This window comes from Phalacrocorax aristotelis, chromosome 10 (genome assembly GCF_949628215.1).
Source record: "Phalacrocorax aristotelis chromosome 10, bGulAri2.1, whole genome shotgun sequence".
Classification (NCBI taxonomy): domain Eukaryota; kingdom Metazoa; phylum Chordata; class Aves; order Suliformes; family Phalacrocoracidae; genus Phalacrocorax; species Phalacrocorax aristotelis.
The window spans coordinates 1,212,223-1,240,176 of record NC_134285.1 but is presented as its reverse complement, the minus strand read 5'-3'; the positions used below and the strand labels follow the sequence as shown (position 1 = coordinate 1,240,176).

Here is a 27,954-nt window from a genome sequence, read left to right as displayed (position 1 = left end):
CTGGCAGTTTTTGTGTTTTACCGTGGAAACTAGCTAATTTGGGGAACTGCTAGGAGAAAAGAGATCGAATTGGGGAAATGACAGTGCACCACAACTCTCACCCTTAAAAATAGCACCAGTGGGAGCAGGCAGTGTAACAGGCAGCTGAAGGTGGAGGCTAAACACGCGTTGTCAGTCGCCCTGCCCGGAACGGCGCCGTGACTGTGGTAGATGGGAGGTGTTGGGGACGGGGGTGAGGGCTCTGCGCGGGGCAGAGGCGGGGTTCAGCCCCTTTCGGGTACAGCGTTGGGCAGGGGCTGCCCGTGCCCCTCGGGCTGTGGGGGGACGAGGAGGGGAAGGGCTCAGCCTGGCTCACGGGATCTGGGGTCCTCCACCAGAACTGCCTTTCTCCAGCCAAACCAGAGGGCAGGCTTGCTGGCTTCCCTTTTTGTCTGGTTTCTCCTCCTAAGTGAATGTGCTGGGTTTGGGGCATTTCTGGGTTGGATCTGAGAGATCTGGCTGGGCTTTGGTCCCAAAGAAGCTCCAGAGCAGAGCTGCCGGGGACCCCAGGTAGGGGGACGGGGTGGGATGGTACCTGACCACCCCCCACATCCCCAGAACCGCCCTTGAACCCTGTCATCGCTCTGCCTCTAGCAAAGCAGTGACGATCCCAGTGCCCAGCCTGTGGCTGATGGAGGAACCCGCCTGTGCAAAACCCTGTTTGACCCTGAGCCCCCCGACATCCGACCTCCCGGGGCACGAGCGCTCGCAGCCCTGCAGCACCCCAGCACCGGCGCCTCCAGCGTGCTGAAGCCTACTTGACAGCGCTCCTCCACCCCCGGAAAGGATGCCTGGCAGAGCGTTAATTGTAACGAGCTGATAACGAAGCTTTTGGCTGCTTCCCACAGGCTGAGCTGCCTTGGTAGGTGGCTTCCAGCTTGCCCAGGTCGGTGCCGCAGCAGCCTGGGTCCTGCTCCCCTGTGCTGCCAGTGTGGCTGCTGGGGCTGCTGCAGGAGCAGCCCCGAAAAAGGCTGCTTTCAGGCTTGGGCTTGTGCACACTTTAATAAGCCCAGTTTTATTTCTGCTTCCCACCAGGCAATTAGTCAAGATATTATGCGGGGGCTTTTTTAACCCCCGCCCCGGGCACTTTGTATATGCCTATCGCTTTCCTCACTGAAGGCTTTCTCCTCCATAGGGGCTACTGCTAATTGCAGTGTATTAATGGCTGTTGAACCTTAAAAATTAGTTAGTGGAGGAGAAAAGGAGATGCAGTAGAGATGCCAACCCGAGAGAGACTAATGCATCTACGAATACTCTGGTCCTGCAGACTGTTAGTCTGTAACGCATCTTGATGAACCCGAAGGTCAGGAGAGGCTGCCAGGGTCCTGTCTGAGCACCCTGACCCAGAGCAGTCGGCAGGGTTTGTGCCCGGGCCCGGGTGATGGCCGTACCCCCTGCCTGAACCGTGGCAGCGGGTATTTGCGGCTCCATCCCGCACAGCCTCCGTGGGAGCAGCCGCGGCACCGGTGGCCCTTTTTGCAGTGGTGCAGCAAACCCGAGGGGAGGGTAGCAGGGTGGCATGGGTGTCGGGCTGCAGGACACGAGGCCCCGGGGGCTTTGCTGTGCCTGGAGCAAGCTTGAAGACCCTCTTGAAGCGGAGGCATGGGCAGGAGCTGCTGCGTGCTGGGTGCATTGCTTGCAGAGGCGGTCAAGGAGAGGGATCCATCGCTCTGCTTCTGGCACGGGGCCTGGCTGGGATAAAAGCGTCCTTCTGGCTCAGTCTCTGGACGCTTTGGGCCTGTGCCAGGGGGGCGCAATCGGGGTCCCTGGTAAGGCCTGAGTGTGAGCGTGCACGTCTGCGCACACGGCGTGCCCACACGGCATGCGTCCCAGCGTGCTGGTCCCAGGTGGAGTTGCATGAGGGGGAAGCGATGGCTTTGCACCGCCCGTCTTCATGCCCCTGTTTTTTTTCTGGGCGGTTTTGCTCATTGCCTCCGCTGCTGCTCCTGTGCAGCGGGCGCCTGCTGCGGCAGGGCGAGGAGAACCGCAGAAGGCCTGGGGAAATGAGGTAGGGGTGGGAGGAGGTGACCTTACCTTCAGCTCTTCCCTTAGAGTTGAGGTTGGCCATCCGGGCAAGCTAAGAAGCTTGCGTGCACGTGCGCGGGTCCCTCTGCACAGTGCCAATGCCCAGGGGTGGGCAAGGTGGCAGAGCCCCTGGCACCCTGTGCCGCCTGCCCCGTGCCCGCCGGGCAGCGAGGCGTGCGTCGGGCTCCCTCCGACCTGCAGCCAGCCGTGCTGGAGGTTTTACAACAACCTCTGCTGCTAAGTAACGTCACGCTGCGAGATTCCTTCTGGCCACGTGGATTTAGCTCTGACGGTCACACTTTCTCTCCTCTATTCTCTGTCATCTAAAACACGTACAGAAAATGGCAGCAGGACCCACTTGCTGGTCTGGCACCCCGCAGACCTGGTTCAGGCTACGAGGGGTGTATGTCATATATCCAAAAATATATAAATTTAGGTGTATATTTAGATAATTGTGCACGGAGAGGTGAAATCTGACTTACAAGGCTGCTTTAGGTGCAACGTAGCCAGAGGAGGAGCTGCTCTGTGAGCAGAGCCCCAGGCTCCCGTCGCTGGCCGGGCTGGCGGTGGGGCTGGGTGGCTGTGGGCACCCAGGGAGGGCGACAGCAGCGGGCGAGGGTGCTGCTGGCCCCATGGCTGCGAGTGGCCCCTGCTGCAGCCCTGGGAGCAGCTGGGTGGGTGCTCTGGGGCGCTGCGGGCGGCTCTTGGGCGGCAGAGCTGAAAACCCCGGTGTGGTGCGAGACCAGCGGAAAGCTGCCGGCGAAGGCGATGAGGGCAGAGGGAGGTGAAAACGCTGAAACCACTTAACCTTGCTCAAGGAAAATGAGGCTGGCAGTGGGAGAGGAGGGACGGCTGTGATCCAGATGCCGCCTCTGGCACTTTGCTCAGGTGTTTGGGCAACCTGCCCACCCCGGCACCGCTTTCTCATCCTTGCTCATCACCTGGAGAGCAGCTCGCAGCAGGTACTGGGGAGATGCTTCACCTGTTTGTGCGCGGGGTTTTGGCCGAAGGTGGAGGCAATGCTTTTCTTTTTCTCCCCCCATAGCCCTGTGCAAGCTGGAGCAGCGAGGGGCCCTGGGGCAGCCTGGTCCCGCTGCCCAGCGCAGCCCCTTGGCCCCCGAGCAGCAGGTCTCTCCCCGGCGTGTCTCCTCCTGCCCCGCGCTGTCCGGCCGGCTGCGGGTCACTGTGCGCAGCCTCTGCCTGAGGAGGGAAAGGTCTAAGTTAAATCTCAGTTGTCACATTTTAAGAGGCGCCACTTGATACCAGGGCACGCGTAGAGGCCCTCGATCAAATTCCCTATTGCTTGCTATTATTGCTGGGGGAGAGCTGCCACTGTGGCTCCTTGAGCAGATGGGTAAAAGCTGCCCAGTTGGTGTTAATTAATTTTTAATATGTTATTACTGAAAACGAAGAGAGGAATGCAGATGCTTGGGACTTAAAGCAGGGAGCAAAAATGGCCCTTTTGTAGCCGGATTTTTTGCTATTTGGAAAGGGCTCTGGGAGACCCTCAGGTTCGTACCCCTGCACAGCTGTCAGCTGGGGGGTAACCGCGGGGTGCCCGCAGGGCAAACTGGGTTCCTTCTGCACTGGCAATCAAGCTTCTTACAGCAATATAATCCTTAAGGAGCTTTGAAGCAGGAGACAGAAAACCACTTCAGCTAACAGCAATGTCCTGTCTACTTTGGGAATGAGCCGAGGACAGGGGCTTCATTCCGGACTGATGCCGAGCGCGAGGTTTTTTTCTGCGCTGCTGTTGCTGATAACCACGGCATGAATCCAGAGGGACCTACAATTATGTGAAATGCTGGTAGCATCTAGGTTGTAACAATTACAGCTACGCATTTTTTCGGTAAGTGCAGCAATCTGGTCTTTCCTTTCACAGATATTACTATCCAATGAAATCTTACAGAAAGAGTGAGTTTACTTGATTGCATTTGTTTAAACCTTGCAGTGGTTCATCCTCACAGCGGGCCACGTGATCTTGCCGAGCTGGAGAGGGAAGAGGCTCATTCAGCGAGATGGCATCCCCATCCTCGGCAGCTGCAGGGGCAGGGCAGAGCGGCGGCTGGAACAGGCTGCAGTCGAGAGATGCTGCAGTTCCAGCCAGATCCCAGCCTGGGCTGGAGCTTTTAATGCCAGCTGGCTGCTGGCTTTCATCCTTGGAGCTGCTCTGTTCTAGGATGCCAGTCATGGAGCCCAGGGGGAAAAAAATATATTAAAAGAAAACAATTTTCTAACTTTGCTCCTTGATCTTGTAGTGCTTCACAGTTACTCGAGAATCAAGGAGAGAAACATTTTGCATCCTGTAAAATGCTTATGGATGCTGAGTAATGCTAGTTATTTAAATAAAACTCTTCTGTTTAAAATTAAGTATGTGCTTAAGCACTTTGTGGGACGGTGGCTTTGCATGTATTGAGCAGATCACCCTGGGGGGAGGCTGGCATTTTACACTTTTCGGAGCATAATGAAATAACTGGAGAGCAGTGAAATGTCAAAGCCGCCTCCTGTTCCTGTTGCCTAGTCCTGCTCTGGAGCAGTTCTCTGCTTGATCTGGTTGTGTTTGAACCTCCTTGAGGAGAGCAAGCATGGAGTGTTTAACCTTGCAAAGCCCACCAAGCAGCAATGTCCTATCTAAGGAGAGGGGGACTAGTTATATGGCAGTGATAGGGCCTCTAAGTAAGAAATAAAATTAATTGCTTCTTGCAATAGAGAATGAAGCTGTAGCTGTCAATCACAGAATCCCAGGCTGGCAGGGACCTCAGGGACCATCTAGTCCAACCTTTCTGGGAAGAGCCCAGCCTAGATAAGACGGCCCGGCACCCTGTCCAGCCGACTCTTGAAGGTGCCCAACGTGGCCGAGCCAACCCCTTCCCTGGGGAGATTATTCCAGTGGTGACTGTCCTCAGTGTGAAAAATTTCCCTCCCGTGTCCAATGGGAATCTCCCCAAGGGCAACTTGTGTCCATCCCCCTTGTCCTCAACATGGGACTCTGTGTAAAAAGGGAGTCTCCACCTCCTTTGTAGCTGCCCCTTAAGTGCTGGTACACGGGGATGAGATCCCCTCTGAGCCTCCTTTTCTCAAGGCTGAACAAACCCAGTCAATGCTGGTGCTGAAGATGCCAGGGCTGCTTTCATGCTAGATTGCTCTTAAGTGATAGCAGGATTTTTTTTTTTTTCTGACGGCTGAAGATGTGGCAGCGGGTCTGTGTTTCGGGCAGCGGTGTTGCTGAGGACCGTGGGCCTGTTGCCAGCACTGGCTGGCTGAAGGCAACGGCGTTGTTACCGCCTGCTGCTCCAGCCTGGTGGGAACGTGCGCTGCGCTGAGCTGCGAAGCGCGGCCGGCGAGGGCTGCGGGCTCTGCCGGCGCCGCCGGGCTGGGCTCCCACGGCCGCGAGGGCGTGCAATCCTCCGAAAGGTCTGCGCCGTGCTCTCAGCTTGCGGCCTCTCCCCTGCATCCCTGAACGCCGGCTGTTCTGGAGAGGGCAGCCAGCCCAAACCCACCAATTCCCGTGCTGAATCCCTGCTGTTTTCCATTGCGAGCGCCGACGCTCCAGCGCTCTCCGCTCCGCAGGAGGCAGAACTAGCGTGATCGTTCCAGCTGAAGCTTTCTGAAATATGGCCAGGTCTTCAGGAGCTGAAGTCAGGCATGTGTAATGTAATGCAGTTGGCAAACCTAATTATAGTCAGAGCTATTAGTAGAATGCATAATTATTTAAATTGTAGGCAAAATAATCATTAAAATGACCTTCTTTGCATTACCCTGCTAAAGGTCATCTAATCAGGATGCATTAATACGTATCAGAGTTCCTCTAGGAAGGTAACAGGCCAATGTAGCTTCATTTTGATTTTGCGTTTAATTTTTCCACCATTTGCAGCTTTGGGAACGGATTTCCGCAATGCTATCGCGGCAGCACCTTCGGCCTTTCCACGCCTCGTTTGCTGGATGCAGAATCGTTTAATCTCTGTCTTGGGCTCCTCCTTTCTTGAAAAGCTCCGGAGCTGAGTGTTTGTACTGACAAAAGTGTCGCTCCTTCAGAACAAGAGAGGCACTTTGCAGGGCGTGGGTCATGCAGGTGTTACTGCGGTCACAAGCTGTCTTCGCGGCATCGGTACGTGGTCGTTACCCCTTCAGGCACAGCGTCACCAGGTCCCAGGCTCACACTTGTAGCAGGGTGCAGAGGGTCACTTCACTTTCCCAAGTTTGGTTTATTCTCCAGAGCGTTTGGGCAAACGTGGGCTGGCGACAATCAGCGATGAGGCTTCGGCAGCGGAACCGATGAAGATGCCGTTTGTACTACCTGGAAACCAGCAGCTGCTTCACGCTTCTCCTCTCCGGGACTATCCGCGGCGGGAAGGGACGGCTGCTGCGGGGTAGTCCCCTTGCGCAGGCGGGCGTCGCGGGGCTCTCGGTGGGCTCTGCCGGTCAGAGGGTGGAGGCGGGACGTGCAGCTCCCTTCCCTTCCTCCAGCCGTGCCCGCTGAGGCAGGACCTTCCCGAAGGCGCTAAGCACCCTCTTGCCCAGGTCCTGCCTCAGAGAGCAGGACGCCAATCTCTCCTGGCGGCATCTCTGGTGCGTAAGCAGACCTTCACGGCCTCGCTGCAACTTGCTGCTTTCTTTTGTCTTGCTAATTAACTTCTCCAGCTCTTGCGGTGTGCCATCTGCCCCTTGCACGAGGGCACATGCTGGCTGCTCCTGCCAGCGCAGGCAGCCGGTGACGGTTCCCGTGGGATGAAGATGTATCTGCCTTGCTCCCTCCCAGCACCTTCTGGTGCTTCCCTGGCTCTGCCGGAGACCAGCTCTTTCTCCTGCCAACCTGCACATCTCTTCAGCCCTGTAATTGAAAACCTCTTTTCTCAGGGTGTGTGTCTAGTTACCCCCGTTAAGATTGCGGCCCCCCTGGTTAATGGAGGGGACTGGAGGGGGGGTGGTTGGGTCCGTTCCCTGCCTGTGGCTCCAGAGACCTGGCACTGGGTCTGAGCTGGGTTTGTGCAGAGCGTAGCTATGGCGAGGGCGATGAGGCGGGTGGTGCAGCCTGGTCCCACCCGGGTGGCACCGGTGACAGTGTCCTGCGGGCAGGAGGTGTTTCAGGGGGTCTCTGTGCTGTTTCAGGCAACGTGGAGGCTGCAGGGTGCAGGGCGAGCGCTGTGGGAGCCCCGTTCTCATGGAGGAGAGCTTACACTATAATAAAATGACTCTCAAGGCGTGTGAAAGATAACAGACATCTTGAAGCGATGTTGAGATGCTAATGCTGATCAGGGAAAAAAAAGCTGAGTTTGGCTTTATTTTTGCTGCTCGGTAAGGGAGTGCATTTTATTCAGTGTTGGCAGCAGCAAGAGAAGAATAACTGTCATCCATATCCCTCTGCAGTTGTCTGACTAGCAGATGAGATCTTTTGTCAATAAAAATGTATTAACTTGCTGGAAGCTGTCAAGGAAGGCTGTCAAGGGCAGGTTTTATCTGTGGCCACAGGTTTGACATGGAAGCAGCCCAAGCCGCGATGCTCGCACCCACAGACACGTTAGGCCGGCCAGCAGCACGCCAGCAGCTCGGGGACCGCTCGCCCTTCCGCAGCCGATCTCCGGGCAGGGCAGCTGCCTGCATCCCGCTGCCTGCGCTGCCGTGCCTCAGGCCCTGCGCTCTGCAAGGCTTTCTGTGGCTGTAATCCTGAAAATGATAGAAAAACAGTTTTGGTATCCCTTACTGGTGCAGCAGCATCAGTCATCTTCAAAACGCGGCTCACTGAAGCCATCTCCCCCGGGGTTACGATATTGGTAGAAGTAGCAGCCCAAACCCTTGCCGCCTTGCCTTGAACAGGACCTGTGTTTTCCTCTTGTGTGTAACCTTCTTTCAGAGGAGTCTCTACGGTTTGTCATGGCTCTTTTCGTTGAAACAAAGACCCATCACGCTTGTTCCTTAACTTCCTTGCTTGGTTTTTGCTGGGACTTGGAGCAGTTTCTCACCCAAGGCGTTTTCCAGCCCTGCGTGAGCAGGTGGGGAGATGCAGGAGGCGCATCCCCAGGGCAGCAGCTCCCGGCTGCAGGTCCTGGACGGGGCAGGCGAGTGCTGCCAAAAGCCTGCCCTCTCCAAAAGCAGGGGGCCCCGTCTCTGGTCGCAGTTGCCTTCGTTTCATCTTTCCTGTGCCACCTCCCGGCTTCCTTGTGAAGAATTTGCACGTGAGAGGCTGCTGCCGGAGCTGTCTCATTCGCATCCCTGACCCAGCCTCTTACAAATCATTACTTCCCTGGAGGGAATGACAGGCGCTTCTCTCCAGCGTCACCTTTAGAGTCACCGTTAGGTCACTTCTGTCTGTCTCCTGGGAGTTGTTCCTGATGTTGTTCTTAATGTACTGGGGGGGGGCGGGATTTTTTTCCCCAGGGGAAATGTGGGAACAAAATGCAAGGGGTTTGGTTTTACGTCCACTGCCTGGGTTTCGTTAGGTGCCGACAGTAAGCTGTCGCTGTGTTGTGTTTGCTCTGCTGTCATGCTGCTTAAATCGCTATGAAATTCACTTTAAAATAGTCTCTTCACGTGAACTGTATTAATTCTTCATGGGAAGAGATAATTGAAAGCTTTCTCTGCAGAGAGATGGAGAAAGCAGGGGCGCATCATTTTGAATCAAACCTCTGTGGCCGTTCTGCAGAGTCCAGGAAATTTTGACGGTACAAAAGGATTAAAATAGCATCAGCCCGAGGGGTGTAGGTCTGGGCTGCCCGCTCCCCCGGGAGAGCCGGACTCCGGCTGAAGGACAGGTGGAGCGATCCGGGAGAGCGATGGGAGCTGGGGCCTGCAGGAGAAAACCTAAGTGCCTTCGTATGTGACTTATCTTAGAGATGAACCCAAGCGAGCTGGATGTGTTTTAAAAATGTTTTACGGCTCAGACTGCTGGGCCTGAGGAAGGCTCTGGTCCTCCCCTGCCTCCCGCCTCCTCCCTGCCCCGGGGAGAGGCGATGCTCGCGCTCCCTCAGAGCCAGGCAAAGCTGAATTTAGTGCAGAAGTAAATAAAAGCCCCGACGGCATCCAGCGCAGTGTTGGCGACTCTGGACATGACAGCGGGCTGCTGCCCTTGCCAGGACATGGACTTGGCGTGAGAAATAGCCGAAGCAAAACGCCCTGGCTTGCCAGCGCTGTGCTGCCCTGCCCGCCCCGCTCTGCTCTCGCGCCTGGGCTTGCTGCTGCCTGACGAGCCTCTGCCCAGCGCCGCCCTGACAGGTGCTGACAGGCAAAAGAGCAAACCCATTCCTGGCTTCTAGAGGCGGCGAATAAATTGTCAATCCGATCAATGCCGGCAGCCGCCTGCCTGCGCGTAATTGGTAAGCGGTGGCTCCTGCATCAGCATCTCCATCAGGGTTCAGCGGGAAGGCGTGCGCTGCATTGACGTGGTCATGGAGCGAGCTCGGTGGTGGGTTTGACCCTGAAGAAAGGCACAGGTGATTGCTGAGCCTGACTAAGGGTCCAGCTGGGCTGTGCTCAGAGCGCCTCGAAGACCATGGCTTGATGAATGAATCAAATTTCTTGCGTTCCTGGGAGAGCAGGAGAGCTCTGGCAGCCAGAGCCGCAGGCTGCGCGCAGCCGCCTGTGCCCGCGGAGGGGCGGCCTGGGTGGGAGCAACTAGAGGTGTGTGTGGTTCTGGGGGAAGCCGGGGGCTGCGAGTTTTGCCCTGCAAGTCAGGCATGCAATAAGTCAGGGGTGCAATATTGCACTGGCTCATTTCAGACCAGGAACCTGCTGTCAAGAAGCAGAAGCCGGCCACCTCCGATGGGTCGGTGCTTGCAGGGTACCAGTTCAAAGTCAACAGCCGCTCCTCTCCTTCGCTGGCGCACGTTCCGACCCCCTCGTTTGGGCTCACCTCCTCAGGGTGCGCACGCGTCCCTCCGCTCGGAGGATGACAGATCTGCGGCAGCGCTGATTAGAAAGGTCAGAGCCTCTCAGTGCAGTAAAACACTCTTAATGGCATTTTTCAATTCTGCTCCAGAGAAAGCTCTCTCTGTCCTGTTCTTCAGGGACAGCTCTGCGCTGGTAGGGTGGAGGAGGAGCCTTTTCTTTTCTTGGCAAACTTCTTTTTAACCATTCTTGTTTTAAGTCTCTCAGCATCTGCATACGCAGTGATTTCGTCATCCCTGTCTCTGCGGTACAAAAATAGTCTCTTTGTAAAACGACTTCAGCCTTGTTCAGAAATTATATCCAGAATTTCCAGTTTCTGGCACCTTCTAAAGCACTGGTCAAGGTGAAATGGGCCCCTGCTACGCCCCGGCAGCCGGAGAAGCGGCTCTGCCTCCCTTTGCCCAGCTGCCTCCATCACCCTCACACCCTTTGGGCTTCGGTCCTCCAGGTGCCGGGTCTCTCCAAAACAGCCCCTCGGGGGTGGGAGCATAAGGTGAAGCCTGAAATGCCCCCGGGGGGGATCCGGGTCCCCCCGAGCGGAGGGTCCGTGCTGGCGGGGCTGGGATGGGGTGGTTTGGAAGCCTGCGGCTGCTCCTGTGCCAGCACTGCTCGGTGCATGCTTTTCTCTTCTAGCTCTGGCTTTTTAAACTCTCAGTTCCAGTGGGAATTTAACATCCTTCGCATGAAGTGGAAATTGTCTTATTTTGCATTAAGCTTGTGTTTTTTATGAATGACTAAAGCTTTCATTTGCCTAAACAGGAATATCTGTTTCTAGAAGGGAACACAGAAACTGGAGCACTCGGGGGCGATTCCTTCCCGTGTTCACACGCTGGGGTTTGACTGGCACGTGGCTTCTGCTAGAGCTGCCCCCATGTCCTCCTCCCCACCGCCCTCGTCCTGCTGCCCGGAGGGTCGGCAGTGGTGGGCCGATGCCCGAGCACCCCCGGGGATGCCCCCCTCTGCCGCGTGCTGCGGTGGGGGTGCGGAGCTGTGCCCGGGGGGCTCTGCAGGGTGCGAGGCTCGGTGTCCCGCCGGCCGGCCAGAGACCTCCTTTCTCCCGGGACGGTGGCAAAAGAAAGCTTTTTGTTTTCTTGGGTGCCTCGTGCCCAGGGAGGGTAGCCCAGGTTGTTCCTGGTGGGCGTGGGGGCACCGCCCCCGTGCTCGCAGGCGTTCGGCTGCCAGGGCCTGTCCCTGGGAGCTGGTTCGCGCCGATTCACGATCTCTGTGTTGTACAGGCAAAGCTGCTTATGGAGGTGGTCCAGACCTGCTGCACAAACAGAGCTCAGGTTATAAAATCAGGCAGGGTGAGTTTTCAAGGGCTCACGGCGTGTCCAGTGGAAGGACCTGACGAAACCTGTAAGCCTCTTTAAAAGGTCGCACGCGTTTGTCGCGGTGCCCGCCTGCGGTTTGGGCAGCAGGGCCGGGTGTGACCCTGCCCGCAGCTCCGCGCGTGCCGTCGGCTGCCCGCCCCGAGCCACGCTGCCTGCGGTCTGCCTGCCCGAAGCTTTCGCGGGGGGAAATTCCCCCCACGCCTCCTCTTCCAGCCTGAAATCCAGGTTTAACTTCTCTGTGCTCTCACATTTCTGGGGAATGCAAAAGGCTTCCAAATGCACAGGGTTGTTTAATGAAATATCTTTTTGGGAGCCAAAGACAGGTTAATCACGAGCCCTCGCCCTCTCAGGCTTCCTGCGACACAGCTGACACACCAGCCACCAGAGCCGTGTACGTCCACTCTGTACGTGGAAGTGGTTTGCTTAGGGTTAAATGTGAGATGTTTTCAGTTTCAAGTACAGTAGATTTGCTGAAGCGTGTACCTAATCCCTTGCACTTAGCAGATTGTATTAAGTGAAGCTCCATTACTTTTCCACCTTTCTGGTATCACTCAAGTTATCTGGGATGCTGTGAAATAATGCACAATATTAGTGATTAATGCAACTGAAAGCGTCGATGCAATAGCAGTGAGAAAATTAATTTCAGGGGAAGGTAATGTATTGGCAGCTTTTGTAGCTTGGTTCTGACTCCACTCTTTCTTTATTTACTTGGCTTACTGTGCCCTGAAAAGGTGTCTTTCCTAATGCCCAGGCACTCTTCCAGGCCATTAAAAAGCCAGTCAGCTCAAATGACCAAGCCAGGAGCTATGCCTCATCCCTAACCCTTAAGCAATTAACCTGAGATGAAGCTAAGCCAGCTGCTACTTGCCATAGTCTTCCCCCTTGGCCGTGCGTGTGCCGCTGCCGAGCGCCCGGGGGGCTGCCCCTCTGCAGAGCTGTGCCGCTTTGGGCTCTCCTTGCCCACCCCGGCGTCGGCCTTGGCTCTGCCCCGGTGTGCCCGTGGTCCCCGCGTGGTCCCGGCGGTGACGTCCCTGTCCCCCCGCCGGGGTTTCTGCAGCTCCGGGGCAGGGCAGTGAGCAGCAGGCTGCTGCTGGGGTGCTGCGTCTGCAGCCCCAGCTCCTCCGGTAGCCACAGCAACTCAAACCAATGCTGTCCGTGCTGCTCTGGGGCCAGCAGGAGACATTCTGTTGCTTAGTCCTGTCTCCTGTGTAACTCTGTGTTGTCTTAAAAGTTGCTTTTCATTGGGCTGAACAACTGAGGTGTGATCAGGGCTTCCAGAAGTGTCTTGTCTTGCATGGAAGACACTGAGAAACACCAAGCCCTTGGTCTGCCTCAGTCATTTGTTCCAGTGCTTGGTCCTATCTCCCTGTTGAGAAGCGGTTTCTCATTTGGATTTCTTTGGCTTTAACTTCTGTAGACCCTTGCTGGAGCCCTGTTTGCAAGGTGCCTGTGCGAGACCGCAAACACTGTCCGGGATAAACTGGGCTCTCCTGGTTTTACATGCTCTTCTGTTGCAGAAAAGTCTGCCGTTGGCTCTAAGAAAGCTCAGAAAATTGAAGTATACCCTAAGCAGCTTGATTCCCTAGGACCATGCTGCGGAGGGGTTGGCACCAGAGCCCAAAGATGTTTACTGGGTAGTCTTAATGTAGATGGAAGCCATGGGTGTGTGTTTTCTGCTTTACCCCACGGGGTTGACGCAGAGGTTGAGCAGCGTCCCGCCCTTATGTTGGTTCTTACGCACCAATTTCACCTGGTGGTTTTCTAAACCCGAGTTATTCAAAAACGATAAATCCCTGGACAAGCCAATGCATTGCTTTTCCATTGTTATGGCAACACATATGAAGAGTAATAAAGCGGATTCTTGGCAACTGTTGGAAAAGGTCCACATCAGTTGGTGGCAGTTGACTGAAGTCCATTAACAGCACCTCCGAAGCCAGCTGGCTCGTGAAATGCGGAGAGCGGTGGTGCCTTGCCAATATTTGATGCAAGTTTATAATCTTCATCTTCTATTTTCCCCCTAGGATCCCCGGAGCAAACACAAATTTAAAATCCACACGTACTCCAGCCCCACCTTCTGTGACCACTGCGGGTCGTTGCTGTACGGGCTCATTCACCAGGGGATGAAATGTGACAGTAAGTGATGTAACTGGTGGCTGCGGTTGCAGCAGCGGGGACTCTGGCACCCAGCGGGGGGCTCTGGCCCCCTGAGGTCCTGGGCAGGGGCTCCCGGCCTGCCTGAGCTGTGGCTGAGAGCCCGTCCCCTCTGCTGCTGGCGCGGAGCACGCTGCAGGGCTGCCTGGAGCCCGAGGGGCCGGGCACGAGTGGGCATCTTCTCACCTTTTGTGGGGAGCCCCTGTGAGTCCTGCAGGCAGAGGGGAGGGAAAGGCATTGGGCCAGCAGGAACCCGCCCGCATCCCCCCCCACAGCATGGCCTGCATCTCCCCCCCCGCAGCATCCCCCTGCGTGCGTCCCCCCCCACAGCACCCCCTGCATCCATCCCCCCGCATCCATCCCCCCGCGTGTGTCCCCCCCGCAGCATCCCCCTGCATCCATGCCCCTGCATCCATCCCCCCGCATCCATGCCCCTGCATCCATCCCCCCGCATCCATCCCCCCGCAGCGTCCGGCAGCGTCCCCCTGCGTCCCCCCGCAGCATCCCCCTCTGTCCCCCTCTGTCCCCCCTGCAGCAGCCCCCTCTTCATCCCCCCGCTGCAGCATCATCTCCGGTTCTCAGTGCTGTGCAGCGGCGGCTCCGACTGACACCCTGCGGCCGCGGCGGTGCCTGCTGCGGTGACACAGCCTCTCCAGAGCGCTTGGGTCTGCACCAGCCTGACTGGGGCACAGGAGTACCTGGGGGATTATTGTACAGAGAGGAGAAAATGGGGGATGACAGGAGAGGGAGAGGATGGAGAGAGAGATCCGTTATTTTCCAAGTTAATCTTGTACGTTCCTATTTAACAGGACTGCGAATATACAGCGTCTGCTTACATGCTTACGCTGTCTGCGGGGAACAGCATACTCTGCTGCTCACCATGTGCTGGCTTTCTCATAAATATAGAAGCTTGCTGACTTTTGTGGGAACAGCGTATTCATTATCACCTTTAAAATGTTACCAAGTGGAAATGAATTTAAAATCCAATTTTTTATCTATATTTTTTTATATATTTTATATATATAAATTTTTATACACACACATATGTATACACACAAGCAAGTCATTTTTAATGCCCCTTATCAGCTCCTGGTGAGTGCAGCTGAATACCCAGCATTGCACCATGGGTGTGATGGAAGAGAAGTTTGATAAATCACCAAAACTCGAGTAATTAGAGGAAGGGCTAAAAGCCCTGTCATCTCTGTAGGCAAGAACTGCTGATGGTGGCGGGTCCCTGGGTCCGTGCAGGGCTCTGCCGGAGTCTCTGGCTGCGCTTGAAGGTCCTTTTGCTCATGTTTACCCCAGAATCCCTCACAAACACCCTCATTTAAAAGGAGACCGAGTTCTTCCTCCCCCCCATCCCTCTGAGCACCCCGTGAGCTTTGGCAGAGGTGACAGGAGCGCTGAGTGTCCCTTTCTTTCTCTCCCCCCCCGCAGCCTGTATGATGAACGTGCACAAGCGCTGCGTGATGAACGTCCCCAGTCTGTGTGGGACGGACCACACCGAGCGCCGGGGACGGATATACATCAGGGCTGACATCGAGAAGGATGTGCTCACCGTCGTAGGTAGGTGTGTGACCCGGGTACGAGCCCCACACGGGGGGGTCGCCCGGTTGCCCCTCGCTGCTGCCGCGTGCCGTGCTGACGGCGGTGCCGGCCACGGCGGGTCCGGGGAGCACAGTGCCCGGCATCTGGTCGGGAGCGAGCACCTGGCAAGGCAGGATGAGGCTTGCAGCCTTCTCCGGGCACGCTCCTGCCCTCTGGCAAGCGCTGGCCGGGGCTCCAGGGGCTATCTGTGCTAACTAGCTTTTCCACTTATAGGCTTTTCAAACTGCTTTTTGAATCATGTAAAATGCCAGCGTCCGCAGCATCCTGGGAAGGGCTGCCAGAAAGTTCCTCTGTTTAGCTCTGCCGTGTGAAGAAGTACGTTGTTGGTATTGTGCTGTCCGTCTGATGAACACCCATTTCCTGCTGTTCTTCCAATGCCTTTAATGTACCTGGGCCTGTACAGGTCTTGGTGGGAATCTGGGATGGTCCTCTTATCTGGCTGGAGCTTTGCAACCTTCTTCCACCGATTCGGCGACTCCACCACCTCCCCCTCTATGCGCTGCTTTCCCGCGTCGTGCTCCGAGGCTGGGGGGCAGGCGGTCCCTGCTGTGGTTGTACACTGTGGGGCACAGGGGGGCATCGGCCCCGTGGGGGAAGACAGCTGTTGTTCTTCACCTTTCCTTGCTGTTTCCCAGCCCTGATGGAGAGCTGGAGCGCGGCGTGGTGCTCGTGGGGTGGCTGGTGTGGATCGAGGGGGGCTGGCATGGATCTGTGGGCTCCGTGGGTCCGGCCACCCTGGCGATGGGTGGCAGGCAGGAGCCGTCCTGTGCGGGAGCATCCCCAGGGGAGGTGCAGAGTGGCAGTGCCATCTCACCGTGTCCGCCTCCGGGGATGGGGCCGGAGGAGGCTGCAGGCACCTGGACAGTGCCAGGCTCCGCCGAGGCCCCCGCCCTGAGCATCCCAGCATCCCGACAGCCACCCGTGGGGAAACCCCTTGTCCCACATCCCTGTTTCCTCAGTCCTGGAACTCCTCCGTTCTTGGTTTGTGGCAGGAAACAGGATTATCCCGTCTCTCAAGGCTTTTGCCACCCAGATTTTTAGTTCCCAGAAGATATAGCTTCCCCCGTGACCTGTAAGCATCTTATGAAACATAAGCCGTATCCTTGTAAAGCCTCTTGTCCCCTGCCTGGAGGGATCAGACGGAAGATGTGACTCTCTCTGTCGGGTGCCGGTGCCGGCGTCTCGTGGTGCGGGTGCTGGCAGGGGGTAGGAGGCAGGGAGAGCTCTCCGCGGGCAAGGCAGACGAGCTGGGGTTTGTCTGATGAAGGCTGAGCCCAGTTCTGCTCTGGGGAAGGAGGTTCCTGCCCACGCTGAGTATCCAGGCAGCTCCGGGCGGTTACAGTCCCTGCAGGGGGCTGCCGAGCTGTGCGCGGTTATTCACAGGATGATTTAAGACTTTCGGGTGTAAAAAGCCACCTACCTGCCCACGCTGCAAAGGTCAGCCACCCCGGGGGGTGCCAGGCTGATGACACGGGTTGCAAGGACCGGAGCCTTCTCCCTTGTCCCACCAGCTCCTCCTGGGGAGGTCTGGTTTCCAGCACCCTGCAGGGCGGCTGGGCTGGCAGCAGGCGACGGGTTTGCTTCGGTGGGATGGGGTCAGCACTGAGGCGTCCCGCTGTGCTCAGCGACTCTCTGCCAGGCGCTTTATCCCGCGGGGAGAGTCTGAGGCTGTGGGGCTGTCGAGGTCTCGCTGCTCTGAGCTGCCGCCTCCTTGCTTGGGAGGGCAGGCTCGGCGGAGCGCATCCGAGCAGAGACAGCTACAGCGCGTGTGGTCCCGGCGGGGGGCTGCAGCCCTCCCAAACCAGCCCCGCCGGCCTCTTCTCTGCTTCGGCGAGGGGTGGCCCAGGCCAGGCCCCCCGGCGCGGTGGGGGCGCGCCGGGCATGGCAGCTCCCGCGCCTCGAGGAGGTGGCCGAGGGTGGGCAGGCGGGGGCACGGGGGACCTCTGCCTTGCATAGGAGATGCTCAGGTGTGATCCCGGGGTGCGGAGAAGAGCCAGGATCCTTTCTGGCCTAGAGAGCTGTCAGAAGTGTTTTCAAGAAAAATACCAAGTTATTGAAAATACTAAGGAAAAATTGAAAGCAAGCTGTGGGTTTGATTTTTTTCATTTTAATTTCTCTTTAGTTTTATTTGTCCTTAAAGGAGAGCTTCAATGAACCACACAGAACTTTCTTTCATAGAAGTCCTGCTTCCCAGATGCCTTCCCTGCTTCCCAGGTGCCTTCCCTCCAGAGGATGAGGCAGGACTGGCGCCCAGCCTCCTCTCCGAGGCCAGGCGGAGGCCGATGCGGCACAGAGCTCGCCCTCCCGCTGGCACCAAGGGCTCCCTGGCACCGGAGCCGTGTTCCCATAGCTCCGAAGGCAGGGGAGAAACTCCCCCGGCCCCTTTCTGTGCAGCTGGATTTTCTTTTTCTTCAGCTGAATTTGAAAGACTGTTTTATTTCTGGCCCTTTATGGAGGTGTTGGTGAAAACATGTCATCTGTTGGCTTTTCTAGAAAAGCAGGGAAACGTACTGTGCTCTCCAGCTCTGCCGCATAGCTAATGAAGGAGTGGGAGCGCTTTGAGAGAGGAGAGGCTGTGCGCTGGCTGCCGGGGTGGGGAGCCCTGCCTTCCCTCCTGCCCCTCCTCCAGGCAGGCGAGGGATTTTTTTGCTCCACAAGTTGGAGGGGAGGTGGAAAGGTCTGCTCAGACCCAAAGCAAACGTGGTCACCCGGCCCTCTGGGAGCCACGTGCTGTGCAGAGCGCGGGCTGGGCGCTGTGGCTGCTGGCTTCGGCTCCTCTCCAGTGGGTCAGCAGAGATTTCCACTGTCCCCAGTGACTGCTTCAAAAAGGCAAAGCTCTCAAATAACGACTGGCTTTGTATTGCTGGGTTTTTTTGGCAGGGAGAGGCCAGATCCTGAAAAAATTGTCCCTCGAGTTGCGGCCGGGGCTTGTTGCAGAGGTGGCAGAAGGCACGGCGGAGGGGGGTGGTCTGGGTTTGAGCGGCCAGGGGCTTCGCACGCAGGGCGGCACAGGGGTCCGGCTGGGCTGGAGGAGCCACGGCGTGGCGGGCGACTGCGCGTGGAGGCAGCTCCTGCGTGGCCAGGGCATTGGGCTGCTCGGAGGGGTCTGTGCCACTGACTGCGAGTGCCAAAAAAGCCACCGGTGTCTTCCTGCAGGACCTGCCTCGGCCACCCTGGGGTGGCACGGGGGGAGGACACAGCTGGAGAGCAGCTGAGCTAGCCCGCAGGCTTCTGCTGGAACAGATTTCTGGTGGAAAATGCCCTTTATGCATTTTCTGCAGACATTTCAGTTTGGGGCAGGGAGGGGGTGGGTCTCTGCCAAGGATGGAAGCGACAGCGTGGCGATGGGGGTGTGGGTGGCAGACCACCCCAAGCCTGGTAGGGGTGGGAACGCAGTGGTGGCGAGCCCGGGTGCGGGGGTTTAGGGTTGCAGGTGGAAGCCCGGCTGCTCACCCACCCACCCACCCACCCACCTGCCCTTCCAGTGGGTGCCGTGGGGCTGGAAGCAGTTCGGGATGGAGAAGACATACGGCAACGCATTGTTGAGGTACAAACGAGTACAGAGGTTAGCAGGAAAGGAGGAGGAGCAAGGAGATCAGGTCTGAGCAGCGGGATCAGAAACCAGCTTGAAGACAGACCTTGTCCAGCTTTGTGGATGGGGTTTCACGGCTCGGTGGCCAGCCACACTAAGGGGCGGATGAGCAGCTCTTCCCGCCACCCCCATGGTCAATCCCAAATATTTGTCAGCATTTTCACAGCCTGGACGTGCTCTCCCTGTGCCAGGTCTGTCCCCGTCTCGGCAGCGGGGCAGGCGGAGGCTCAGCGGCCAAGCGCAGGCAGCGTCGCCCGCCGCGGCAGGCTGAGCTCAGTGAGGCCAGGCAGCGGGGCTGCGGGGCTGGGCTCCCTGCTCTCCCTAAACAGACCTCTCCGCTGGTTTAAGCAGGCAGTGCAGGATGCTGCCGTGGGCTGAAGCTGTTGGGGTGGGGCAGGGCAGGGCTCTGATTTGGGAAGGGGGGCACCTTTGGTCCAGGCTGCGTGGTAAAATGCAGGCTGTGGCGTTGGGGCGAGACCCATCCCACCGGGTGTGGAGACCCTCGCTCAGCAATTTCGTAAGCTTTGCCGTGGCAGAGGGCATCGCAGCGTGGTGTCACCGCGCGAGGGGTGCCCGGGCGGAGCTGGCAGCGTTGGGCTGGGCAGGGGCGAGTGCCTGCAGATGGCAGCACAGCCATGGCCAATGCAGGCGACGAGCTCCGTGCTTTTATTTTTTCATCGACTTGACAAATTTGACAGGAATTTGCCATATGCTTTTCGGCAGAGTGTTCTTCTTTTCTCTCTCTTTCTCTGATTTTTTTCTTCTTTTTTTTTTTTTTATTTTGTAAAGATAACCTTTTACTTCAGCAGAAAACACATCTTTCTGGTTAAACAAAGTGTGTTGTTTGACTTAGAATGACTTGTTTGGTTAGCTAGTGGCCTGAAAAATTGCATCCATTTGCATCTCCCTCTTTGAAGGTGACCGTGACTTGCCCCAGCAGCGATCCCCCCCGCTTGCACTCCCCTGCATGATGGCAGCAGGTAGGAGAGGCCGCCGCCGCCGGTGCGGCGAATGCTCACCATCTTCAGCTCACAAAACGAAGATCAGGAAAGAAGGAGACGTGTTTAAACGTAACACAGACTCGCACTGGGAACCGCGCTGCCGCGAGGTGCGGTTTCAGCCCCAAAACGTACGGCGGCGCAGGGACGGAGCAGTCCCAGGGTGGGCCGTGGGCTGTGCTTCCCTTCGGCAAGGGCTGTGCTTGCGCTTTCCTTCTTCACAGCACTTGGCACAGCCCACGGCGTGGCCTGCCAGATATACTGAGATTGTAAAAATTATAATAACAACATGAGAAAGATCCAAATTTCAATATTTTTAACCCATTCTTAATTCTGAAGAGCCAGGATGAACCTCAGAGCTGTAGGGTAGGAGACCAGTGAGAGCATCTCTATCTGTTCGGGGGGGTTGGTGAGGCTTTGGGCAGTGGCCCCTGTAAAGGCAGGGGATTGAAATTCAGCAGCCAAGCCCCCAGATTTCTCAAAATCTACAGAATATGCACGGGACAGCCCTGCCTGGCTCTCGATGAGGTTGACTTCCATCAGCTGCCTGTGGTTTAATAAGGCAGCGGTGGTGTCCTGGGCTGATGCCGCTGGGGGGGGCAGGGGGGGAGAAGCCCGGTGGCGGGGTCCGGGTCCGGTGCACCTCTGCGAGGCTGAGCACAGCCGCCCGGGGCCGGGGGGGGGCCGGCACGGCGGGGAGCGGGGTCTGATGCAGCCGCAGCATTGCCAGCCTGCAGGGCTATGCCCAGAGCAGCAGCAGTGGGAACCTATCGAGCTGTCCCCTCCTAATTAGCTTCCCAGCTCTTGGGTCTGTGGTGTTAATCACTCCTTTATGTTCGCAGAGCGGGTCTGTTACAGCTCCTCCCGTGCTCTACATTGAGTGTAATTGTGTAATGGGTGCACGCGGGAGCGCGGCTTTGCACGCTGCAATCGGAGCCCTGCGTTGCCATTGTCTGCCGCTGCTCGGGGGCTGCTGAAGCAGCGGGATTTACTGGTGCTCCCGGTGATTAAAAATGTGTGCCTTTCTCTAATAATAGGATCAGTAGTAGCCAAAGTAGCCTTGGCGCAGAGAGGTGAGGCTGCGGAGCGTGTCCCCCCGGCTCCGTGCTGGGGACGGGGCTCGCAGCTCCACCAACCAAAGGCAGTTTCTAAAACGCGGGAGGTTTCTGAAGGTCTTGTTAATTAGGGCACAAAACAATCTGTATCTCATCCAGCAAAGCACTCAGATGCGTGCTCTTGGCAAGCACTTCTCTTTTGAAGCATCAACGCGCGCTGCGTGGGGTCTGTGTGATCATGGGAAGCCCCCCGAGATGGACAGCCCGTCCCATGCGCTGCTGCCCCTCGCCGGGACGTGCTCTCCGTGTCGGGGCACTCGGGGCTTTGCTTTGTGCGAAGGGGAACCGGCTGCAGGTGCCGTCCCGGGCTCGGGCACGCTCCTCTGCGGGGCTTGGCTGGTGGTCCCGGCACGGACCGGCTCCGGCTGTGCTAGGCGTCCTGCCTAGCCTCCTGGTAGGAGGCAGGCTTTGGCTCGGAGCCTAATTAGACAAGATGGATTTGAGCAGCAGGAGTGTGTTTGGATGGCCGGTATTTCTGTGCGTGCAGGCTTGCTGGAGTTAAAAGCGCTTACCTCCAGCGCTGAACAGGCTGGACCCAGGGAGCGAGTGTGTGAGGCTGGAAAACCCCGAGCAGCTGCCTAGGAATGGCTGGTGGAGTGTGTTCGCAGCTCCACTCGCTAAATGTGTCGGTTTAAATCACGGCAATGCATCCTCGTGATCGGTGCTGTGCACGGCACCGCCGGGAGGGTCCCATGAGCATCCTCGGAAGCGGGTGACCGGAGCCGCCGTGGGCTCAGCCTCCTGCGAGGCCATTCAGGAGAAGTCTCTGCAGCTCTCTGGCTTCCTTACCGTGATTTTCATAATACAATATTTATAGTCTCCTTCGCTTTCGGAAAGCTGGATGCAAGTTGTGTGGTGTTTTCCCACAGCAGCTTTGGTGGCCGGCAGGGCTGAGCGTCGCCGTGCGGCGGCTGGAGCGGCGGCCGGTGCTGGACGCGGCAGCGGCGCGAGGGCAGCCCAGCCCAGGCACGGTTCTGTCGCTTCTCCGCGAGTGGCTGAATGATGTGATGAGATCTCTGCTTTTCTCACCCTCCGCGTAAACCGCAGCAAACTCCCGCTCGCAGCTTTGTCATACAAAGTAGGGACCGTGGGCTGGGTTATTTAGCTTGAGCTTGACAAAAGAGGAGTCATCTTTTGGGCCTGGTAAACAAAATCCGGGTGCCAAGCAGCGCTCTGAGACGTGCCAGTTCCCACAGCAAGCTAATTCCCTTCGGATGTCGCTTAAAGGCTCTTAATTGACTTGGGCAGTTTTTACCCCGGTCACGCAGGGAATCTGGTCCTTTGCACCCAGCGATTCTGCAGATTGTCTTTGTCTTATTACTTGTCATTATTATTTCCTGCTCCAAGGTTGTTACAACTTCTTGGCTTTGAAATATAAAGCGAGGATTCCCTGGAGCCAGTCTGAGTCCGCAGGTCGGATCCTGCCGGCCCCGAGGGCAGCAACACAGCGAGGGTGGGGCTGCTCCCCTCTGCCCCTAGCGTCGACGGTAACACACGGTTTCTTCTGAAGGAAAGAAGAAAAAAGAGACCTGTGAGCACAGCAGCAGTCCCAGCGTGCGGGGCGGCACGTCCGCACCCGCCGGCGCGTGAGGTCCGGCCAGGACGCGGTGTCAGGATGCTGCGGGGTGGGACCGGTGTGGGCTGCGTGTCCGAAGCGCCTGGTGCGGGAGGCAGACGTGGTGGAGCACGGCAGGGCATCGTGCGGCTGGTGTCGGGCAAGAGCAAATGTGTATTCACAGTCCGTGTCCTGGTCTGGGCTTTGATCAAGTGTCTTATTAGCAGGAGAAGACTGCTGAATAAAGTGGGAAATTGTGGCAAATTAAAATGTCATCAAGGCGTTGCACAATTTTGCTTCCAGAATAGAAAAGCTTCCCAATGCAGATTATTCTGAGCCTCTCGCATTAGGAGATGTGACTCTCTGAGTTTGGGAAACGGAGGAGTGAGAGAATACGAAGGCTGGGCTTGGAGGCCATTAAATCCATCGCTTCTCCGAGGCGGTGAGACAGTGAGTGGCATGGAGGATTCTGCGTGTGCGTTGCTCCTCTCCCGTGGCCGAGAGCTGGCGGTGCCTGCTGCACTGCTCAGGCAGCAGTCGCAGCCTGTCGTGTGTCCGTGTGTCCCGGCGGGGAGCTCCCTGCGCCAAGCTGGGGTCGGGCAGTGCGTCGCTTATCTCGGGGAAGCGGCAGGCTGCAGGGACGAAGGCGCACAAGAAACACACGACGGGTTTATGCTGCAAGTCCCAGGGTGCACGTGGGAGAGGGAGACAGGTCAGCGCTTCAGTGAGTTCGACCTGTGGGCACCTGGGGAAGCGGAGCGTGCCCTGTCCTCGTGCGTGGGGCCCGTGTTGGGTTCCCTCCCATCTCGAGTGTCCCAGCAAGGTGCTGGTGTCCCTGGTGGGTCCTGCAAAGCTGAGACCCCCCCGTTAGGACCCGCGGCACCGCGGCGCCAGCTCAGGGGTGCAGCTGGCATCCCTGTTGCGCCTGCAGCGTCGGCGGAGGCGGCCGGGACCAGAGCCTTGATATTTACTGAGCTGATGAAGCAAAACACTGACTGAAACTGAAACCAATAACACTGCGATTAGATAAACGAGCTGGAAGTACGTTAATTAATAATCACCGGCCCAGGAAGATGCAGCCATAATGAGTCCTGTGCCTTTTCTATTGTATAACCATGCGCAAATATATTCTTCTGCAGAGCATTAATTAAATGTTTTAACGCACGAGGGTGTTAATCCAAGCACTGGGTGCTCGCTGGAATGTGGCTGCTCCCAGGTGCGTGCTGCTGGAGGGAGGAAGATGAGTGCTGCAGGTCAGCCCGAGAGCCTGCCCCTCTCCAAAATCCTGTCCGAGAGGTGTGAAATAAAGGGTGCCACTGGCACGGCACGGCATTTTGGTGAGGGACTGGGGCTGGGATGAGGTGGCTGAGCTCTGACCTTTCCTTGCAATGACCAGGGCTTTCGGAAGGGTTTTTTTCTTCGGAGGGCAGTGGGACGCAGAATTACCTGTACTGAATATATTTTAATGGCCTTGCTTACTCAGAGATGAAGGTAAAGATTTAGCAGCCAGTTTAAGCTGTCTTTAAGAGCGGGGTAGGAGTGGGTTTTGTTGTAGGCGCATTTTTTTTTATAAACATAAAAGTGAACCCCCATATGGCACCGTATATTTAGCAAAGAACTTTCTGGTCTTTATTTATCTGGCATATTAATCTTGCCTTCCCGTGGAAACCTGGCTACGAGCCGCCAGCAGACACGCGAGCCCAGGCCGGTGACGGGGCCAGCTGCAGCCTTTCCGTGTAGCATCTCCCGTGCCGCGAGGCATGGGGCCAGCCCGGCCCTTCTGGGCAGGGTGGGCTGCTCTGGGGCGCAGGGGGGCAGCGTCCCTCGGGACCACGCCGGCGGCGGGGAGCAGGCATGGAGCAGAGCTCAGCGGGACCGTGCTGTGCGCCGTGAAGTGGCCTCCGGGGGGACTTTCCCAGTGGAGACCTGCAGGAGACCTCTTCATCACTGGGTCAGGAGGGGAGGGGGATGCCGTGCACCCCCCAGCACTGCATCCATCCCCGATCCTGCGGCGTTCGGCCGCTCCGGAGCTGCCCGACCCACTTCTCCAGGGCACAGCTCTTGGTGGAGCTGGAGGAAGGGCCTTGCCCTGCTCCTGCAGCTGCTGGCAGCTTCTGGCTGTGACCTCCACGGCCAGAACAAGCTGCCTGGGAAGGCTCTGTTCCCTCCTGCTTTGGGCGTTCGTTACAGTGGTATTTCTCCCCGTGTTTTCCACTGGAGATGTGGATGTCTGAAATAAGTGTCTCTTCCCAAGCCTGTTCCTGCAGTTACGGCTGGCTGAGTAATTAAAACATGTTGTCTGAATAATTTATTTGGGAACTACTGCAAATTTTGCAGAACAAATTATTCAAATATCATTCAGCCAGCGCTACGTGCCCTGTCCCTGCAAGGCTGAGTGGGTGACACCTCGTTCCCGTGGCAGCAGGGTGGTGTCTCCAGGCCAGCACTGCACCTCCCTGCAGTGCCCCCGGCCAGCGGAGAGGCTCTTCCTCGCAGAAATCCCCCCCCAGCATCATCGCTGTCCCCGCAGAGCCTCGGCCGAGCAGCCGGTGCTGTGGCTGCTGCTCTGGGTCTGCCCAGGCTTCACCAGGGCGGCTGTTCTGCAACCGCGCCCGGAGGGGCAGAGGGGGAAGGAACTGGTGTAAAGTCAGGGTTGCTCGTCCGGGACGCCTGGGCCGGCCCTGGCACGCAGCAGCGAGGGCATCCCGGCGGTGCAGTGATGCCCCCGGCGCCCGCGGGTGCCCGGGAAGGAGCACGCCGGGTGCTGCGGGGCCGCAGCCGGCGCCAAGTGCTCGCTTGCACACGGGCACCCCCGTGTCCCCTCTGAGCGTGAGCGTGCGCAGGCGCTGCCGGCACTGCCCTCGCCCCAAAGCCCCCCCTGAGCCGGCAAAGCCCAGGGCTTACCCACGCATCGTCCTGGCCGCAGCCTGGATCCAGGGCGGCTTCTCCCCAGCAGGCACCAGGAGCTGTAGGTGGGCTTGGTACCCAAAGTGATTTAAGGCCGGCTGCTTTAAATGGGATCATAACATTCTTACTCATCACTATTAATAACGATGTTACTACTTCTTAATGATGCACCAAACTGTCAGAATATGACAGATGTAAAACTATTTTACATCAAATTTATCTGTCAAAGAAACACCATGAACAGTTGGAGAGCAGCACGCTTCTCCTGACACGAGGTATCGCTGCTGCACTTCTTAAGGTTTTTATTTTTCTTTCGCTTAATTGTTGATTTCTGCTTGAGAAGTCAGAAAGTCACTTAAGGTCAAGCAGAAGCATTTGGGGTTTTTTAAATTAATAGATAAAATTATTCCCATTAATGAAATTTTGAGGTCTGCATGCTGAGATAATAACATGAGGTAATCAAATCTCATGCTTCAGGGCATAAACTGATTGACTGTGAGGGTCAGGAATTATTTTTTCTGTCCCTTAAAGCAGTGAACGATGGCCTGATAAATGATGAAGGCTTATTCATTTGTCTCTGGACGACGTTACGCTGGCCGTTCGGGTGGTGAAACATGAAGCAAAGTCAGAGTGTTGATGCAGTGTGACACGATTTTGCATCCTCTCTCTCGAAGGGGACATCACCCAGCGCGAGTCCTGACGGCGAGCGGCTCCTTCCAGCTCTCGGGCTGGTTCCGATGGTCGCGCGGCAGCTGTTGCCCTCTGTTTCGGGGCACGGGGAGGGTGAGGAGTCCCCGGGGCACGTGAGGAGCGATGGTCACCGGCGTGGACCGTGCCTGCCCCAGGTGCTCGGAGCGGGACCCGTGCTGGCGCTGGGGCGGGCACCCATCGGTGCCCAGTACCGCGACACCCCACATTTACGTGGTCCCGCACGATACGAGCACCGGTGGTCTGTCTGCTTTCGGCGTGGAGACGCAAGGTTCCCCCAGGGCTCTCGCTCTCCCTGTGCTGCAGGTGGCCAGGATCGTTGAAGGCACATTTTCATAATAATTTTAAAGCCAGGAAGGTAATCAAAGGTAGTAAAAGCTCAGGAGTGTTGCAGGGGGAGGCCGTTAGGAGGCCCTGGTTCAGCAGGGCGCTTGGAGCATCGCTGCCCGTGCCGTGGCAGCGCAGGGGTCGCAGGCAGGGAGCCCCGGTCCCCCCGCTCGGGTGAAGGCAGGAGCCTGCGGGGAAGCGCCGGGGAGCGGGACGCCTGCCTGCGGCTGCGAGACCGACCAAGAGCTAAGGATGGAGCCGTGCGAAGCGTACGGGGTGTGGTGGGGGAAAGCCTGGCAGGGCTCTGGGCTGGGGGCAGGGGTGCGGGAGCGCCGGGCTCCCCCTACGAGGCACTTCCCACCCCTGCAAACAGCAAAAGCGATTCCCGCTGTTCGCTTACAAACCCTGCGACGGCTGCTTCCCTCGCGGGCTCGTTGCCAGCCAGGTGGTGCCTTGGCAGGACCCGTTGTGGGACTTTTCCCTAAATCACTTTGTGTTTTATAATTCAAGAAAGTGGTTGTAAAGATTACTTTTCTTCCTATCAAAAAGGCACAGATAAAAGCTTATAACAGCGATGAGAAAATACGTATTCTTCTCCTCTGATAAGGGGCGAGGGAGAGGAAGGCATTTCGGCTGTATCAGTGCAGAGCCTTGGTGGGGCCCTTGGAAATTAAACTCATTACTTAGAGATTTCACACAGCAGATTGCAGGGCTTTCTGCTTGGATGGTGCAAAGCCTTCCACAGAAGATTTTGTCTGAGAGTCCAAATTAAGCCACAGAATAAACGGCTGTGCATCCTCCGGAGTGCAGAGCTGGTATTTATGTCCAAACTTAAAAAAAAAAATAAAATGAAAAGAATTGTTTTAGGATGCTCCGATGTCCCCAACCCCCTCAGCACCTGCCCTGGGGATGAGGGCAGATTTCGGAGCGGTACACAGGGTCCCCGGGTTGTGGTGTTTATTCCTGCTGGGAAAACAGGACTGCTGCTGCCTAAACAACCTGTGGGATGGAACTGCCGCAGGGGCCGGAGAGCTGTGCCTGCTGGCTGCAGGGGAAGGCAGTGTCTGCTCTGGGCTTGCTTGCAGGCAGCTTTCCTCCTGGTTACAGCTGTGCTCCATCGTGTCCCACTGGACTTCCTATCTCTGATATCTTTACTCAGGCTGAAGGGGAGAGAAGACCCTTCTCCCAGGAGACAGACCCTTTTTTACTTTAATCTAGGGAAAGAGACTTAGATCGGCCTGATTGTATTTAATTTGTCAAAGCTGCAATCCGATTATGAGCAGTCAAGGTTGTCCGCAGCTTTGCTCTCCCCTCTTCTGCTCCTTGTCCTGCCCGAGCTCCCCGAGGACACGCTCCGGTCCCCGGAGCCGGGGCGATGCTGCCGAGCCCGGCGGCCGCGCCGGCTCTCCATGGACTGCACCATCCCCGTGCTCTCGCCTCTCCCAAAAGAAAGGTGCAAATCAGTGCGATGCTGCTTACCGAGGTGCAAGAGGAAATAAAGCAGCTTTAAACTGTTTAAACCTGAGAGTAAACAACAAATCATCCTATCAGAAGGTGAAAATAATCTCTTGAATTGATCCTTCAGCCTCCCTTGTCCGTTAGAGCCGTACTTGCTTTACACCGATAACCGCGTGTTGTTTCTCATGTAACATCTGTGTCTGCACGTATTCGGTTTTAATTCTGGTTTTAATCACTGTTTTCACTCTTACTCTTGGCA

At 57.0% G+C, this 27,954-nt stretch overlaps 1 protein-coding gene across 3 annotated transcripts in view; it reads left to right on the top strand.

Moving 5' to 3' along the window:
- The window catches only part of PRKCB (protein kinase C beta), a 132,571-nt gene that overhangs the window by 54,647 nt on the left and 49,970 nt on the right, over nucleotides 1-27,954 (top strand). For all 3 annotated transcript variants that reach the window (XM_075104588.1, XM_075104587.1, XM_075104589.1), the window contains 2 exons: nucleotides 13,298-13,409; nucleotides 14,865-14,993. In XM_075104588.1, coding sequence (XP_074960689.1) covers nucleotides 13,298-13,409; nucleotides 14,865-14,993 — 241 coding nt within the window. The remainder of the gene's footprint in view (nucleotides 1-13,297; nucleotides 13,410-14,864; nucleotides 14,994-27,954) is intronic.